Source organism: Aquarana catesbeiana, linkage group LG05, assembly GCF_042186555.1.
Source record: "Aquarana catesbeiana isolate 2022-GZ linkage group LG05, ASM4218655v1, whole genome shotgun sequence".
Classification (NCBI taxonomy): domain Eukaryota; kingdom Metazoa; phylum Chordata; class Amphibia; order Anura; family Ranidae; genus Aquarana; species Aquarana catesbeiana.
The window spans coordinates 252,763,723-252,782,353 of record NC_133328.1 but is presented as its reverse complement, the minus strand read 5'-3'; the positions used below and the strand labels follow the sequence as shown (position 1 = coordinate 252,782,353).

The 18,631-nt window shown below is 48.1% G+C and overlaps 1 protein-coding gene across 1 annotated transcript in view; it reads right to left on the bottom strand.

Moving 5' to 3' along the window:
- Window positions 1-12,679, bottom strand: part of LOC141144737 (uncharacterized) — a 397,412-nt gene extending 384,733 nt beyond the window's left edge. Inside the window, exon 1 of the mRNA XM_073630709.1 lies at window positions 12,507-12,679. Within this exon, the coding sequence (XP_073486810.1) occupies window positions 12,507-12,509 (3 nt within the window). The 5' untranslated portion in view covers window positions 12,510-12,679. The remainder of the gene's footprint in view (window positions 1-12,506) is intronic.
- Window positions 12,680-18,631: the final 5,952 nt, after the last annotated feature.

The window sequence follows — 18,631 nt, the reverse complement described above, 5'->3', positions numbered from 1 at the left end:
GAAAGATGCAACAAGTTTTTCACACCTGGATTTGGGGATCCTCTGCCATTCCTCCTTGCAGATCCTCTTCAGTTCTGTCAGATTGGATGGTAAACGTTGGTGGACAGACATTTTTAGATCTCTCCAGAGATGCTCAATTGGGTTTAAGTCAGGCCTCTGGCTGGGCCATTCAAGAACAGTCACGGAGTTGTTGTGAAGCCACTCCTTCGTTATTTTAGCTGTGTGCTTAGGGTCATTGTCTTGTTGGAAGGTAAACCTTCGGCCCAGTCTGAGGTCCTGAGCACTCTGGAGAAGGTTTTCGTCCAGAATATCCCTGTACTTGGCCGCATTCATCTTTCCCTCGATTGCAACCAGTCGTCCTGTCCCTGCAGCTGAAAAACACCCCCACAGCATGATGCTGCCACCACCACCATGCTTCACTGTTGGGACTGTATTGGACAGGTGATGAGCAGTGCCTGGTTTTCTCCACACATATCGCTTAGAATTAAAGGCCAAAAAGTTCTATCTTGGTCTCATCAGACCAGAGAATCTTATTTCTCACCATCTTGGAGTCCTTCAGGTGTTTTTTTTAAGCAAACTCCATGTGGGCTTTCATGTTTCTTGCACTGAGGAGAGGATTCCATCGGGCCACTCTGCCATAAAGCCCCGACTGATGGAGGGCTGCAGTGATAGTTGACTTTCTACAACTTTCTCCCATCTCCCGACTGCATCTCTGGAGCTCAGCCACAGTGATCTTTGGGTTCTTCTTTACCTCTCTCACCAAGGCTCTTCTCCCCCGATAGCTCAGTTTGGCCGGACGGCCAGCTCCAGGAAGGGTTCTGGTCATCCCAAAAATCTTCCATTTAAGGATTATGGAGGCCACTGTGCTCTTAGGAACCTTAAGTGCAGCAGAAATGTTTTTGTAATCTTGGCCAGATCTGTGCCTTAACACAATTCTGTCTCTGAGCTCTTCAGGCAGTTCCTTTGAACTCATGATTCTTATTTGCTCTGACATGCACTGTGAGCTGTAAGGTCTTATATAGACAGGTGTGTGGCTTTCCTAATCAAGTCCAATCAGTATAATCAAACACAGCTGGACTCAAACGAAGGTGTAGAACCATCTCAAGGATGATCAGAAGAAATGGACAGCACCTGAGTTAAATATGAGTGTCACAGCAAAGGGTCTGAATACTTAGGACCATGTGATATTTCAGATTTTCTTTTTTTAAAAATCTGCAAAAATGTCAACAATTCTGTGTTTTTCTGTCAATATGGGGTGCGGTGTGTACATTGAGGAAAAAATGAACCTAAATGATTTTAGCAAATGGCTGCAATATAACAAAGAGTGAAAAATTTAAGGGGGTCTGAATACTTTCCGTCCCCACTGTAATATAATATATTATCAGTGTCCATTAGGGGTGCAACGGATCAAAAATCTCACAGATCGGATCGATCCTCGGATCAGAGTCACGGATCGGATAATTTTCGGATCAGCAAAAAAAAAAAAAAAAAAACAAAAAAAAAAACAAAAAAAAAAAAAACCACACAAATCTTTTTACACCCACCAGAGTTTTAGATTTGAAAGCTATTTTCAACACAAAACCGAGCTTATATGCATAAATACAGTATTTGTGCATATAAGCTCAGTTTTGTGTTGAAAATGGCTTTTAAATCTAAAACTCCGGTGGGTGTAACAAGATGTCCGCTTGCCCCCTTCTCACTCTATCATTATTGTACTGTGCAGGAGTGTGGGGTGTAGCAAGATGGCGACGAAACGTCACTTCCTGTCGAGACAGCGGCCGCTTCCGGGTGTACTAAGATGGCTGCCGGCTCCGGAGCTAGGCCGAAGCCGCGGCCTTTCCTATGGCTGAGGCCGAAAAGTGCTCCGCGGATCGCGGGTGTGCCGATCCGCGGAGGGTGATCCGTACGGATCACGGATCGGCAACGATCCGTTGCACCCCTAGTGTCCATCATTGCAGAATGATCAGTGTCCATCTGCAGCCTTGCCCAGAGTCATTGCAGCCTTATAAACATCATTTAAAAATGACCGCCGCCGAGACACACAGAGCCGGTTGTCCTGTGTACTCGGCTTCTCTCGCAGTCCCGCCCCTTGGCTGGGCCCATATGATGGACATAACACAGGTCAACTTGGCGGGACTGGGCGTGACAGAGCGGAGCCGAGTACACAGTACGCTGTGATATATATATATATATACACATACACACACACACATACTTGTGCTCATAAGTTTACATACCCTGGCAGAGTTTATGATTTCTTGCCCATTTTTCAGAGAATATGAATGATGAACACAAAAACTTCTTTAACTCATGGTTAGTGTTTGGCTGAAGCCATTTATTATCAAACAGTGTTCACTCTTACACTTTTCTACAATGTAAAGTAGTGAGTGTACAGCTTATATAACCGTGTAAATTTGCTGTCCCCTCAAAATAACAACACACAGCCATTAATGTCTAAACTGTTGGCAACATAAGTGAGTACACCCCTAAGTGAAAATGTCCAAATTGGGACCAATTAGCCATTTTCCCTCCCCAGTGTCATGTGACTTGAGTGTTACAAGGTCTCAGGTGTGAATGGGAAGCAGGTGTGTCAAATTTGGTGTTATTGCTCTAATACTCTCAAACTGGTCACTGTAAGTTCAATATGGCACCTCATGGCAAAGAACTCTCTGAGGATCTGAAAAAAAAAAAAAAAAAAAAAATGTTGCCCTACATAAAGATGGCCTAGATTATAAGAAGATTGCCAAGACCCTGAAACTGAGCTGCAGCACGGTGGCAAAAACCATACAGCAGTTTAAACAGAACAGGCCTCGCCATGGTCAACCAAAGAAGTTGAGTGCACATGCTAAGTGTCATATCCAGAGATTGTCTTTGGGAAATAGACGTGTGAGTGCTGCCAGCATTGCTGCAGAGGTTGAAGGGGGGGGGGGGGGGGTCAGCCTGTCAGTGCTCATACCATACCACTGCAATAAATTGGTCTGCATGGCTGTCGTCCCAGAAGGAAGCTTCTTCTAAAGATGATGTACAAGAAAGCCCACAAACAGTTTGCTGAAGACAAGGAGACTAAGGACATGGGTTACTGAAACCATGTCCTGTGGTCTGATGAGACCAAGATATACTTATTTGGTTCAGATGGTGTAAAGCGTGTGTGGCGACAACCAGGTAAGGAGTACAAAGACAAGTGTGTCTTGCCTACAGTCCGGCATGGTGTTGGGAGTGTCATGGGCTGGGGCTGCATGAGTGCTGCTGGCACTGGGGAGCTACAGTTCATTGAGGCAACCATGAATGCCAACATGAACTGTGCCATACTGAAGCAGAGCATGATCCCCCTCCCTTCGGAGACTGGGTCGCTGGGTATATATACTGGAATATATATATTCCAAAATGATAATGACCCCAAACATACCACCAAGAGGACCACTGCCTTCCTAAAGAGGCTGAGGGTAAAGGTGATGGATTGGCCAAGCATGTCTCTAGACATATAACCTTTTGAGCATATATATATAACACACACAGGGGGAAAAAAATGGGACACGAACTCCGATGCAATTCTTTTATCTTGGTTTTCAAAGATGTGTACAAGACATGCAAGCTACCGTACAGTTGCAAGCAATACTGCTCTAAATCAGGCTTATCTGGCTGTGTGTGATGTATCCTTACAAACATCGTATCTACATACAAAATCAAGGGTGTGCCCCACAGGTATAACCCAATTATCCAATCAACCAGAATCCAAAATTCACATTAACCCCACTATCCTACACATAAACATAATTAAATCCACACTGAATGTCAATAGTTGGATATATCAAAATACACTATATACATATATCTACAATAGAAAACGGAAGGTGACAAAAGTATAGAGGGAAGCCTGAAATAAACTCAAGCCGTCTCACTCCTCTCTCTACAAATCTTCCAATAACGGTATCTAACCATAAATAGTCCTCAATGTTGTTACATCCAAAGATTTTATATCCACATAACCATCTTCGAGAAAAATCCCCTGTTTCAATATTTAAATCTTTAGCATAGGACCTAAGGGAGAGAAATAATCATAGTATAATCTCAACCATTCTTTAGAGGAACAGATACAGATCATAGTCCCTATTAATTTCATGGGGATGAAGCGATTGTAACCTATTGATCCACCAAACCTCCCTTTTCTTGAGCTTCAGAATACGGGCACCCCCTCTTTTAGCCTTAGATAGTTCCTCTAACACCATAAAACGTAACTCAGAATCCTTATGTCCCTTCTCCGTGAAATGTCTTGAAACCGGTAACGTGGGTTGTTTCCATCAAATTGTACTGCGGTGCTGGGCTATTCTATCCTTGATTTTTTGGGTGGTTTCGCCAACATATATCAAGTTGCATAGGCATATAAGAATATATACCACATACGAGTACTGGCATGTGTAAAAATTGTGAAATACTATTTTTTTTCTCCACTAGTCGGATGAATAAAATGATCACCCCTAAGTAGTAGATTGCATTGAATGCAATTTAAACAGGGAAAACATCCCTTTCTTTTACTCCCTAGGAATGTCATTTTGTTTTTTTGTGCATTGGCCTTAAATTCTGATCTCACAAGGGAATCCCTCAAGGTCTTATTGCACCGATAGGCTCTGATGGGAATTTTTTTGTCAAACATCTATCTGCGGGTAGGACCGTTAAAGAAGGGGCCAATGTTTTTTGATGATATCTTCTCACTGTAGCTGTGATACTGAAAAATAAATGGTAATCTTGGTCTCTCCTGTTTAAATCTCCTCAAGTTGCAAGTGGTATCCTCTTGTTGAATTTGAGTATATTCCTGTACAATCATCCTCTCTGGGTAACTCGTTCTCTAAGTCTTTGACACATTTCTTGTAATCTCATTTCTTTTATTACTCCATTGCTTACAATACATTTTACCCTTAATGATAGATTTAAATACATGGGGGGGGATGATAGCTGTCAAAAAGTAGAAGTTGATTCCTATCCGTGGGTTTTGTATATAGGTCGGAGTCAATCCTATATAAACCCCGGTATATATATATATATATATATATATATATATATATATATATATATATATATATATATATATATATATATATATATATATATATATACACACATACACACACACACTAGTGGAATAGAATTACCACCAATGTTGATCTTGAATGGTATATCAGAACAGAATCCATTCAGCATCTCAAACAGCATCAAGGATTCAATGCTGCCCCGCCACACTTCAAAGATGTCATCTATATAGCTCCACCAGGTGGCGCAATACTCCTGAAATAACTCATTGATAAAAATGAATCTGTGTTCAAATTCATTCATGAATGAACAAGCGTATGGCGGGGCAACATTGGAGCCCATCGCAACTCCACTGAGCTTCATATAGATTTCATCTTTGAACAGGAAATAGTTGTTACACAACACCACATGAAACATTTTTTCAAAAAGCATTATCTGAGCATCAGAAAATTTTTTACTGCTTTTAAAAAGTCCAATTGCTGCCTCAATTCCCGCCTAATGCGGGACAGATGTATATAGACTTGTAACATCCCAGGTCATTAAGATTTCATATCCATGGCATACAGATTTTTCCCGGATTTTGGATAAAAAGTCATTAGTATCCTTAATGTACGATTTGGTACTTCTAACAAGGGGGGGCAGAATCCTGTCAAGAAATTGTGCTATTGGAACAAAGATAGAATATGAGATTACAAAAAATGTGTCAAAGACTTAGAGAACGAGGTTACCCAGAGAAGATGATTGTACAGGAATATACTCAAATTCAACAAGAGGATACCACTTGCAACTTGAGAAGATTTAAACAGGAGAGACCAAGATTACCATTTATTTTTCAGTATCAAAGCTACAGCGAGAAGATATCATCAAAAAACATTGCCCCCTTCTTTAACGGTCCTACCCGCAGATAGATGTTTGACAAAAAAATTCCCATCAGAGCCTATCAGTGCAATAAGACCTTGAGGGATTCCCTTGTGAGATCAGCATTTAAGGCCAATACACAAAAAAACAAAATGACATTCCTAGGGAGTAAAAGAAAGGGATGTTTTCCCTGTTTAAATTGCATTCAATGCAATCTACTACTTAGGGGTGATCATTTTATTCATCCGACTAGTGGAGAAAAAAATAGTAATTCACAATTTTTACACATGCCAGTACTCGTATGTGGTATATATTCTTATATGCCTATGCAACTTGATATATGTTGGCGAAACCACCCAAAAAAAAAAAAAATCAAGGATAGAATAGCCCAGCACCACAGTACAAGCTGATAGAAACAACCCACGTTACCGGTTTCAAGACATTTCACGGAGAAGGGACATAAGGATTCTGAGTTAAGTTTTATGGTGTTAGAGGAAGTATCCAAGGATAAAAGAGGGGGTGACCGTAATCTGAAGCTCAAGAAAAGGGAGGTTTGGTGGATCAATAAGTTACAATCTCTTCATCCCCATGGAATGTGTAGGATTGTGCGGTTAATGTGAATTTTGGATTCTGGTTGATTGGATAATTGGGACCTGTGGGGCACACCCTTGATTTTGTATATATAAATTTGGATCTGCTTGCTGTCTCTGTGTATGTGTCTTTGCTATTTGGCCTTCTCTATCTGTTGCCCTGTGTGCATAACCATGACGTTGTTTTTTGTTGCTCTGGACTAGCTTACCTAAGTTTTATGTGTTGATCTTATCTTGGCCTCTGGCCTCTTGCTATTCTGACTTTAGAAGCAAAAAGTCCACTTTGATTGTTAGGCATTCTTATATTCACTCATGATTAATTAACAAACTTCAACCCCACCCTTATAACAGTATAAATTTGAGCATCCTTAAGGGGTCAGCACATTTCTGGGGGAGCACATTGTAGTGGCTTCTATCCTTAAGGCTTCTATCTCTAAGTGATTCTTTCTACAAGTGATATGCACTTCAATCTCTGCACTTCAGCAATTGCAGAAGCAAACAAATACAGCAATCTGCACTGGAAAGCACCTAACAGACTGCAGGTGACCCTGTCTCTCTATTAACCATTTGCTTACTGGGCACTTAAACCCCCCTCCTGTCCAGACCAATTTTCAGCTTTTAGTGCTGTCGCACTTTGAATGACAATTGCACGGTCATACAACACGGTACCCAAATGAAATTTTTATCATTTTTTTTTCCCACAAATAGAGCTTTCTTTTGATGGTATTTGATCACCTCTACAGTTTTTATTTTTTGTTAAAAAAAATTTAAAAAGACAGAATTTTTTTTAAAAAATTATATTTTTTTTATATTTTGTTATCAATTTTTGCAAACAGTTAATTTTGGAAAATTTCAAGGGGTATGAATACTTTTTCAAGGCACTGCATTTCTATCTTTTGGACTTTGCATTTTTTTTCAGGGAAAATGTAGGGGTGAGGAACATTTTCTAGAATTATAATTATTTTTTCTCATTAGTGGTCATTGTAAAATTAAACAGCATGTGGTATGTTGGTGTATACATAACATCAACATTTTGAATGTCAAATCACAAACTTCTTTGCATCATACTTTAGAACAACGTGTCTGTTTCAAGGGTTATCGACTCATTGGAGGGGTTAATACGAGAGAAGTTTCCTTCCAGGGATGCCATATATCATGATTATTCCCACTTTGAGGCTTTGACTGATAAAGTACATCTACTCCTGCAATAATTGTGGATTAGCAGCCCCCCTTACATAGTTAACAAAATTAACCCCTTTAATGCTGTCTGATCACTGCTTGCATGTAAAAGTATCTGGCTGCAGATAAAAACTACTGGAGCTCCACTCTAGACAGGAAACTTAAGACCTCCTCAAGTTGTGTGAATGGAGGTCACGTTTCCTGTCGAGAGTGGAGCTCCAGTCTGTAGCCAGATACTCTTGAAGACATCTCTGTTTGAAATATATGCCATTTTGAAATGTTTTTGTGAGGACATGATGTTCTCAGCTTTGCACAGGGACAATGCCAGGTGTTCTTTTGTCTATTGTAGGTCACAACTATTCTGCCAAGATGGCAAACACTGTATTTCAGGCTCATGAACGGAAAAACATATCTCCGATGGTGACCTACCAAAATCCACAATCACACAGTGGAACATGCTCCACCTGAGCCACTTTTTGCCTCTTTAGACATGTAACAGCTTTTGCCTCGCCAAAAAATTTGAGGAGCACCATTTCCCTCAGGATGTCTTCATGAAGGAATACCTCTGCAACAGTTCCTGTACAGTAATCTAGTGAGCAGGTGCTCACATTAACTGTAGATCAGTCAACTACGCTGAGCCAACAACTGATATTGCACACATTCCTCCAACTCACATTGAACTACATGAGTCTTCCCCCAGTTCTTCCTCTGCACATGTACTGGCACGGAAAATCCATGCTCAATTCTCTGCACAGCAAATATTCCATTTGTCTCATCAACATTTACACTCTGTAAAATGACAGGCCTGGGTAATATCTTGGGATCAGCACTGGACAGGGTGCAGTGGATGATGGGATCAGAGACAAAAGAAAAACAGGGGCGCACCAGCCTTGTGTATTAACTTTTTTTTTTTTAATTTATTAAAAATGATTAAAAGAAACAACTCATAAGCAATGGGTAGAAGAGGCCCAACACGAAGTGTACCGACAGCCAGCATGCGACTATAGGATGAGTGATGCCTTCCAAAGATCGTGGAGAGATGCATACACATCACAATCAGCTAACGCGTTTCGAAGGGAAAGTCCCTTCTTCGTCAGAGCTATGCAAACTTGCAAAATTGCATAGCTCTGACAAAGGAGGGACTTTCACTTCGAAACGCGTTAGCTGATTGTGATGTGTATGCATCTCTCCACGATCTTTGGAAGGCATCACTCATACTATAGTCCATGCTGGCTGTCGGTACACTTCGTGTTGGGCCTCTTCTACCCATTGCTTGTGAGTTGTTTCTTTTAACCATTTTTAATACATTTTTTTTTTAAAAGTTAATACACAAGGCTGGTGCGCCCCTGTTTTTCTTTTGTCGCGGTTTGCACTAGGGTTCCCCATCCTTGAGGGCAGCAAGGCCTGTGTTGACGTAGCTCCATATGGTGATCCACCTGTGCGCAGGAGTCTTTGTTTTCTGGATGATGGGATCAGCACTGAACAGGGTGCAGTGGATGATGGTGGGACTGTGATAGTGGGATCTGACACTAACTGCCACTGACATCACTAGTGACACTAATACAGTGACCATGGCAATCAAGGGGTCAAATATGTTCCTTAACTAGGTGTAATGTGTGCAGTGTGCTGCTTTATACTAATGATCTCTCAATTTCTTATCACTGACAGATCACTCCCTCTGTACAGAACCGGTGTTGAATTTCAACACAGAGCTCTGGGCTATAATTGGACAAAGCTGATCAGCTGGTCCCAGGTGTGAATCATTGGCTGGGACTTGCTGACAGTCTCCCGCTGTGTACAATCACAGTGGGTGCCGGGTAAGGCCGAGCAGGCACATGCTCTAAACCTGGGAGTAGGCAGCGATGTACCAGCACATCGCTTTGACTACAGCGGCCACCCATCCGCAGTACAATGTGGCTGGGCAGTCATTAAGTGAATATTTGCCCCAGAACATAGATGATTTTCAAGAAGATGGAGGTTTAACCACTTCAGCCCTGGAAGATTTGGTTGCTGAATGACCAGAGCATTTTTTGCAATTGGGCACTGCATCGCTTTAACTGACAATTGCGCGGCCGTGCAATGCTGTACCCAAACAAAATTGACGTCCTCTTTTTCCTCACAAATAGAGCTTTCTTTTGGTGGTATTTGATCTCCTCTGCGGTTTTAATTTTTAGCGTTATAAACTTAAAAAAAAAAAAAAGCTAATTTTTTCTAAGTTAAGGCCGATACGTATTCTACATCTTTTTGGTAATAAAATCTAAATAAGTGTATATTGATTGGTTTGCACAAAAGTTATAGTGTCTACAAAATGGGGGATAGATTTGGAGCATTTTTTATTTTTTTACTAGTAATAGCGGTGATCTGCGATTTTTATCTTGACTGCGACATTATGGCGGACAGATCGTACAATTTTGACACATTTTTTGGGACCATTGGCATTTATACAGCGATCAGTGCTATAAAAATGTATTAAATTACTGTAAAAATGTCACTGGCAGTGAAGGGGTTAACACTAGGGTGCGATCAAGGGGTTAACTGTGTTCCCTAGTGTGTGTTCTAACTGAAGGGGGAATGGGACTATCTGGGGAAGAGATAGATCGGTGTTCATTCCAGTGGTGTATTTAGGTTTTGTGCTGCCCTAGGCCTGACTAAACGCATGCACCCCCCTAATTTAAATACGACCCACCCCATCCTGCCGAGGCCACACCCCTTCCTGTTTAAGACCCACCCTATCATCTGTAAACAACACCCCTTCCTCTTTAGGCTCATTTGGCACCTTTCAGGGGGGAACGGGTACCTGTTTCTGACAGGTACCCTTCCCCACTTCCGGGAGACTGCGCTGTCCCCTCTGAAGTTTGCCCCCCTCCTCCTTCCTCCGCTGGGCCATTCAGAAAGTGCAACGCGCTTCGCACATGTGCAGTAGGGAACCGGTCGGTTTCCCTTACCATGAATGATAGCGGCAAAACCCGAGAGCCAATCCGAAAATCGGCTGAGGTGTCGACATCGCTGGATCCCTGGACAGGTAAGTGTCCTAATATTAAAAGTCAGCAGCTACAGTATTTTTAGCTGCTGAGTTTTAATGCTATCACGGGGGGGGGGGGGGGGGTCTCACTGTGCCCCATCGAACGCAGCCACTGTGCCCCATCGAACGCAGCCACTGTGCCCCATCGAACGCAGCCACTGTGCCCCATCGAACGCAGCCACTGTGCCCCATCGAACGCAGCCACTGTGCCCCATCGAACGCTGCCACTGTGCCCATCGAACGCTGCCACTGTGCCCATCGAACGCTGCCACTGTGCCCATCGAACGCTGCCACTGTGCCCATAACATTGATATACTTTATTAAATCACTGTACCTGCTGTCCTGGGGGTTTCCCTCGTGCTCCTCTCTCTCCTCCTGACGTCACAGCCCCAGGGCCGAGGAGAAGATTCACTGCAGGAAAGCAGTGCAGGGGAGGGTAGGTGGAGCTTAAGGCTCCACCTGTCACCTGTTGCATATGGGGGGCGCGAGTGACACACGCCGCCCCCCCCGCATGAGAGAAAGCCCCCCCACCTGTCTGACTGATTCCCGGCTCCCGCTGCCTCCTCCCGCACACTTGCAGCCCACGGCGGCCGGCTTTCTGTAGCGGCGCCGCGGTGTATGGGCGTGCTTGTCAGAGAGTAGGGGGCGTGAGATACACGCCCCCACCCTCTGCCAAGCACGCCCATACACAGTGGCGCCGCTACAGAAAGCCGGCCGCCGTGGGCTGCAAGTGTGCGGGAGGCGGCAGCGGGAACCGGCAGCGGGAGCCGGGAATCAGTCAGACGGGTGGGGGGACTTTCATGCGGGGGGGCGGCCTATTTTGCCGCCCCCCGCACAGTGCCGCCCTAGGCCTAAGCCTTGTCGGCCTAGGCCAAAACACAGCCCTGGTTCATTCTTTGTATGAACACACGATCAGTCTCTTCTCCCCTCACAGAACTGGGATCTCTGCGTTTACACACAGAGATCCCAGTTCTCGCCGTGTCACGAGCGATCAGAGGAACTCAATAGCCATCGCAACCGCCGGGCACTCGCATTGGCTCCGGGGGCGAGCAGCGGGCGCAAATAGAAGCAACGTAACATGACAGCGATTCATGCAGCCGAGCCATGTTGCCGCAGTACAACTGCGGCGGCTGGTCGGCAAGCAGTTAATGTCGCCATACCATTGAACCATAAAACATTGTTTGCATGGAGATCCATGTGTCTCTCAATCTTGGAGTTGGCATGAAGGCGGGGCAAAAAAAGGACAATAAAATGGTACTTAGAAACATGTATTGCATTCTTCTTCCAACATAAACATGAACTTCCATCATCACCAAAAATGCGCACAAAAATCAGCACCCCCTCTAAAACTCCTCGAATGATAATGCAGTTTGAGAAATTCTGTCCTCCAAAATTTCCCTGCCCCACACTGACAGACCACAACTCCACTCACAGTCTGAACTACTTCCCCTGCCCACCCCCCCCAGTGACAGACCCACCCAAACTATGGCTCCCCAATACCCACTTACAGACCCCAAACCACCAAGTACTGCCCCCCACCCCTGACAAACGCCAGAACCCCACCCAACCACTACCAGACCCCCAACTACTGCTCCACCACTCCCCACCATTAACAACCCCTGCCCCCCCCCCCAACCAACTACAGCTCCTACAATCCCCACAGACACCCACCAACTACGAGACCCCCATCTCCTCTCTCCACTAACAGCCCACTTTTCTACCACTAACGAAAGCTTCCTCCACCCCTCCAACTACCCATTCCACCCCCCCCCCCCCACCCATCTAATCTTCAAACTACAGCCACTGTGAAATCCACAGGGATAAGCACTGACCATTCAAGTGGTTAATTCAGCCTGTACTCCGTTGTGTCCCTCCAACACAGCCAGTGTGCTCCGCCGACCACTCGGTATGTAAGGGGGTTAAGCTCTGCGCTCGGCTTGTTTTTTGGCTCAAAGTAACGCATGCGCAATTGCTGCAAAGAAATTCGTCTTTCACAGGAAACCGATCTACATGCTACCGGAAATGGTTAGCGGCCATTTTTATTGCTGGCAACGCTGAACGGTGCTGTAAAAAATTCTACGACCTAGGCAGAACCTCGACTCGCGTCACTTCCTATGCGGCTACGTCAACAACACAGCTGTCGCGGGCTCAACCGCGCATGCGCGTTTTCACCGCGTCTATACCGCGTATGCGCAGACGCTCTTTTCAGTCAAAGATAATTTTAGACTCGACCGAGCGGGCGGAGGTGGTGCGAGTTCCTTAATTACATTATCGTCAGCACCAGTCCCGCCCATAATACGCATAGCACAATCACTCTATATATCAATGGGACAAGGTCGAGGAATAATATAGAGCTGCACCGCCTTCAGCCCCGCCCCTAACATGCTCTGGTGAAGGGGGGCGGGCCCCGTGCATAGCACTGTGTATATCAAAGGTAGGTCGAGAAAAAATATAGAGCTGTGCCTGTGGGAGGGGCCAAGCCTTTGCATAGAAGACCCTCCTCGTCAATATGATCCTGCACACTGCATGATGTACATAATGTGAAGGGCTGTGCCATCTGCTCAGGAACGAAAACAGCAGCCTGACACACGGAGACTCCGCTTACACAAATCTGTGCACAGCCCTGCAAAATACATAGTGAGGTCAAGGAAAATTATACAGCAGTATCTGTGACAGTGGTGGCTGGTGCTCAAAATTTTGGGGGTGTAGAGTTGCCACCTCATCCCTTTAAACCCGAACACATATGAATTACACAGGTTCTGAGGCTAATTAAATGCAGATAAGGCACCAAGTGAGTTTAATTACCACCTTAATCAGCCTCAGAACCTGTGTAATTCATATGTGTTAGGGTTTAAAGGGATGAGGTGGCAACCCTATGGGGGTGGTGCAAACAAACTGAAAAATACTGAACCCCCCCCCCCCAATCAATTGCACCCTCACTGTGCCTGTCAAATGCAGCTATTTGTGCCGTCATATGCAGCCACTGTGCCAGTCATGCAGCCACTGTGCCTGTCATATTCAGCCACTGTGCCTGTCATATGCAGCCACCGTGCCCGTTATATGCAGTCACCGTGCCCATTATATGCAGCCACCTTGCCCACCATATGCAGCCACTTGTGCCCGTCATATGCAGCCACTTGTGCCCATCATATGCAGCCACTGTGCCCATCATATGCAGCCACTGTGCCCGTCAAATGCAGCCACTGTGCCCACCATACGCAGCCACTTGTGCCCATCGTACGCAGCCACTTGTGCCCATCATATGCAGCCACTGTGCCCACCATTTGCAGCCACCTGTGCCCATCCTACGCAGCCACTTGTGCCCACCATATGCAGCCACTTGTGCCCACCATATGCAGCCACTTGTGCCCATCATATGCAGCCACTGTGCCCGTCATATGCAGCCACTGTGCCCATCAGATGCAGCCACTGTGCCTGTCATATGCAGCCACTGTGCCCGTCAAATGCAACCACTGTGCCCACCATATGCAGCCACTTGTACCCACCATATGCAGCCACTTGTGCTCGTCGTACGCAGTCACTTGTGCCCATCATATGCAGCCATTTGTGCCCATCATATGCAGCCACTTGTGCCAATCAAATGCAGCCACTGTACCCATCATAAGCAGCCGTTTGTGCCCGTCATATGCAGCCACTGTGCCCATCATATGCAGCCACTTGTGCCCATCAAATGTAGCCAGGAGCATCCCCCAGCTCGGCTGTCACTTCACTAACCCCCGGTCTGGCGACACTTACCGAGTTGCGGGGCTTCCTCCTCCTCTTCTGTAGAGGCGGCTGTGGCTCCTGTGTCCGCTCAGTTCCTCAGGCTTCTTTTGCCAAAGCATTAGGCATCCAATAGGTTCGCCTAATGCTTTGGCCAATGGGGAGACAGGTCTCACTGACCTGCCTGCTGATTGGCAGGGAGGAACGTTAGTGTGAAAATAGCGAAAATTAATTTGCTAGGCCACACAACAGGGCTTCACAACAGGGCCTCCAGCTCTAATCACGTGCTTCAAAATCCACCCCCTCCCCGCCTATCCCCACCATAGTAATTCATGTGTTCGGCGTCCTGAAAGGGGCCAGGCACATGAATACAGAGAGCGGCAGAGGTAACACGGGGGCGTCGCCCGTGCGCCCACAATGGACAGGCCACCACTGGTCTTTAATCTCTGTCAAGTGCTGGGGGCTGGATTGTCTCCATTGCTTTTCCTCCAATCAGGGGCCAAAGAAGCTAAGTGCAAGTTTACCTGTAGCCCTCACACTGGAGACTTGTACACCATCATCATGGCGTCCCAGGACGGTGGGTACCGGGTCCCCCGAGGGCAGAGCACAAGTGTAACCCACTTTGGGGTCACTGGTGGCTTAGGGAGAAGAAGAGGGCCTCTGGGTGGACGCGGGAGAAGGAGATTGCTCCTGGGTGGATGTGAGAGAAGGAGAGAGCCCCTGGCTGGCAGGTGGAGAAGGAGAGGGCTCCTGGGTGGACATAGGAGAAGGAGAGGGCTCCTGGGTGGCTGGTGGAGAAGGAGAGAGCACCTGGGTGCTTGGAGGAGGAAGAGATCCCTGGGTGGCCATTTAGTGAAAAAGAGGGCCCCTGGGTGGCCAGGGGAGAAGGAGAGGGCACCTGGGTGTTTGGAGGAGGAGAGGGACCCTGGGTGGCCATTTAGTGAAGCAGAGGGCCCCTGGGTGGCCAGGGGAGAAGGAGAGGGCACCTGGGTGTTTGGAGGAGGAGAGGCCCCCTGGGTGGCCATTTAGTGAAGAAGAGGGCTCCTGGGTGGCCGAGGGAGAAGGAGAGGGCACATGGGTGGTTGGCAGAAAAGGAGTGGGCCCCTGGCTGTTTGAAGGAGAAGGAGATGGCCCCAGGGTTGGCCAAAATTGGAAGAGCTGGTCCTTGGGTGGCTGGAGGAGGAGAGGGTGCCACCCTTCTCTTCTGAGGACAGGGACACCCTTCTCTCCCCCGGAGGACAGGGACACCGGAGGACGGGGACATCCTTCTCTCCCCTGGAGGACAGGGACACCGGAGGATGGGGAGGACGGGGACATCCTTCTCTCCCCTGGAGGATGGAGACACTGGAGGACGGGACACCCTTCTCTCCCCCGGAGGACGGGGACACCGGAGGACGGGGACACCCTTCTCTCCCCCGGAGGACGGGGACATCCTTCTCTCCCCCGGAGGATAGGGACACCGGAGGACGAGGAGGACAGGGACATCCTTGTCTCCCCCGGAGCATGGGGACACCAGAGGACGGGGACACCCTTCTCTCCCCGGGAGGACGGGGACACCGGAGGATGGGGACACCCTTCTCTCCCCCGGAGGATGGGGACATCCTTCTCTTCCCCAGAGGATATGGACACCGGAGGACGGGGAGGACGGGGACATCCTTCTCTCCCCCGGAGGATGGGGACACCGGAGGACGGGGACACCCTTCTCTCCCCTGGAGGACGGGGAAACCCTTCTCTCCCCCGGAGGACAGGGACACCCTTCTCTCCCCCGGAGGACGGTGACATCCTTCTCTCCCCCGGAGGTTGGGGACACCGGAGAACAAGGACACCCTTCTCTCCTCTGGAGGACAGGGACACCGGAGGACGGGGACAACCTTCTCTCCCCCCTGAGGACGGGGACACCCTTCTCTCCCCCGGAGGACGGGGACACCGGAGGACGGGGACACCCTTCTCTCCCCCAGAGGACGGGGACATCCTTCTCTCCCCCAGAGGATGGGAACACCGGAGGACGGGGACACCCTTCTCCCCTGGGGACAGAGTCCTCCCTTCTCCCCTAGGGACAGGAACACTATCTCCCCTAGGGATGGGGAACCCATCTTGCCTATGGACAATAACCCCATCTCCCCTGGCAACGGAGACTCCATCTCACCTAGGGACCCCATCTTCCCTGGGGACCAGGACCCCACCTCCCCTAAGAACAGGAACCTGATCACCCTGAGTGTGCCAACCTCACAGCCCTGCCTGCCATGTGTATTGTGTGAGGGCCCTCCTGTGACAGCTCTTATCAGAACTGACCTCTCTGTGTGCTCCCCTTACACGACTGTCAAGGACTGTACTTACAGGTGCCGCTCTTGTAGCCACGCCTTGCTCAGTTGTGTCTCCGTAAGTTGTGAAATTCTCCCCCTCTATCCAGATTTGAGATCGCCAGTATATAGCACGGGGGCAGCCAGAGGTTTACTCCTCTTCATTTCATTTCTTCTCTGACATCGAGTCTCATGTATGTGGAGATGTTCTGTTCTGACAATAAACACTTATGTTGCTGCTCTCACTTTACACATTATGTAGATTGTTAGACACAAACACCCAGGTACAGAAATCATCACTTCTAATTCACATTCTTGTCGTCAGACCCTGCCATCACTTCCTTTCATCCAAGTTGAAGAGCCAAGGCTGATCAGATTTTTACAGACTTAGCCAACACGATCTTTCCTAGTGATGTGTGATGTCACCCAATCAATGACAGCCCACCCTTATGTCAATACTGCTCATAGCAGACTGTTATCTTCACATTGCTTGATAAAGTCAGCTACTAAGTCCTCCGAGGGGGAAGTGTGTCCTCTGTCCTCCGGGGGAGAGAAGGGTGTCCCCGTCCTCCAGTGTCCTCATCCTTCGGGGGAGAGAAGGGTGTCCCCGTCCTCCAGTGTCCCTGTCCTCCGGGGGAGAGAAGGGTGTCCCCGTCCTCCGGGGGAGATAAGGGTGTCCCCGTCCTCCGGGGGAGAGAAGGATGTCCCCGTCCTCCGGTGTCCCCGTCCTCTGAGGGAGAGAAGGGTGTCCCCGTCCCCTGGTGCCCCCCATCCTTCAGGGGAGAGAAGGGTGTCCCCATCCTCCGGGGAGAGAAGGGTGTCCCCATCTTCAGGGGAGAAGGGTGGCACCCTCTCCTCCTCCAACCACCCAAGGACCAGCTCTTCCAATTTTGACCAACCCTGGGGCCATCTCCTTCTCCTTTAAACAGCCAGGGGCCCACTCCTTCTCAGCCAACCACCCATGTGCCTTCTCCTTCTCCCCCGGCCACCCAGGGGCCCTCTTCTTCATTAAATGGCCACCCAGGGGCTCTCTCCTCCAAACACCCAGGTGCCCTCTCCTTCTACCCCGGCCACCCAGGGGCCCTCTTCTTCACTAAATGGCTACCCAGGGGCCCTCTCCTCATCCAAACACCCAGGTGCCCTCTCCTTCTCCCACGGCCACCCCGGGGCTTTCTTGTTGACTAAATGGCCACCCAGGGGCCCTCTCCTCCTCCAAGCACCCAGGTGCTCTCTACTTCTCCACCAGTCACCCAGGGGCCCTCTCCTTCTCCCTAAGCCACCAGTGACCCCAAAGCGGGTCACACATGCACTCTGCCCTCAGGGGACCCAGTACCCACCATCCTGGGACGCCATGATTATGGTGTACAAGTCTCCAGTGTGAGGGCTACAGGTAAACTCGCACTTAGCTTTTTTGGCCCCTGTTTGGAGGAAAAGCAGTGGAGACGATTCAGCCCCCAGCACTTGACAGAGATTAAAGACCAGTGGTGGCCTGTCCATTGTGGGTGCACGGACGGCGCCCCCCTGTCACCTCTGCCGCCCTCCCTATTTATGTGCCTGGCCTCTTTCAGGATGCCGGACACATGAATTACTATGGTGGGGATAGGTGGGGGGGGTGTATTTTGAAGCATGTGAGTAGAGCCAGAGGCTCTAATAGGCTTCGAATTAGGGTGGGCTCGGGGCGCAGAGCACTGCGTCCCGATCCCTCACTGTTGTGTGGCATAGCAAATTAATTTTCGCTATTTTCACACTAACGTTCCTCCCTGCCAATCAGCAGGAAGGTCAGTGACACCTGTCTCCCGATTGGCCAGAGCAGTAGGCAATCTTATTGGATGCCTAACGCTTTGACGGAAGAAGCCTGAGGAGCCGAGCAGACACAGGAGCCACAGCCAGAAGAGGAGGAAGAGGAGGAGGAAGCCCCGTCACCTGGTAAGTGC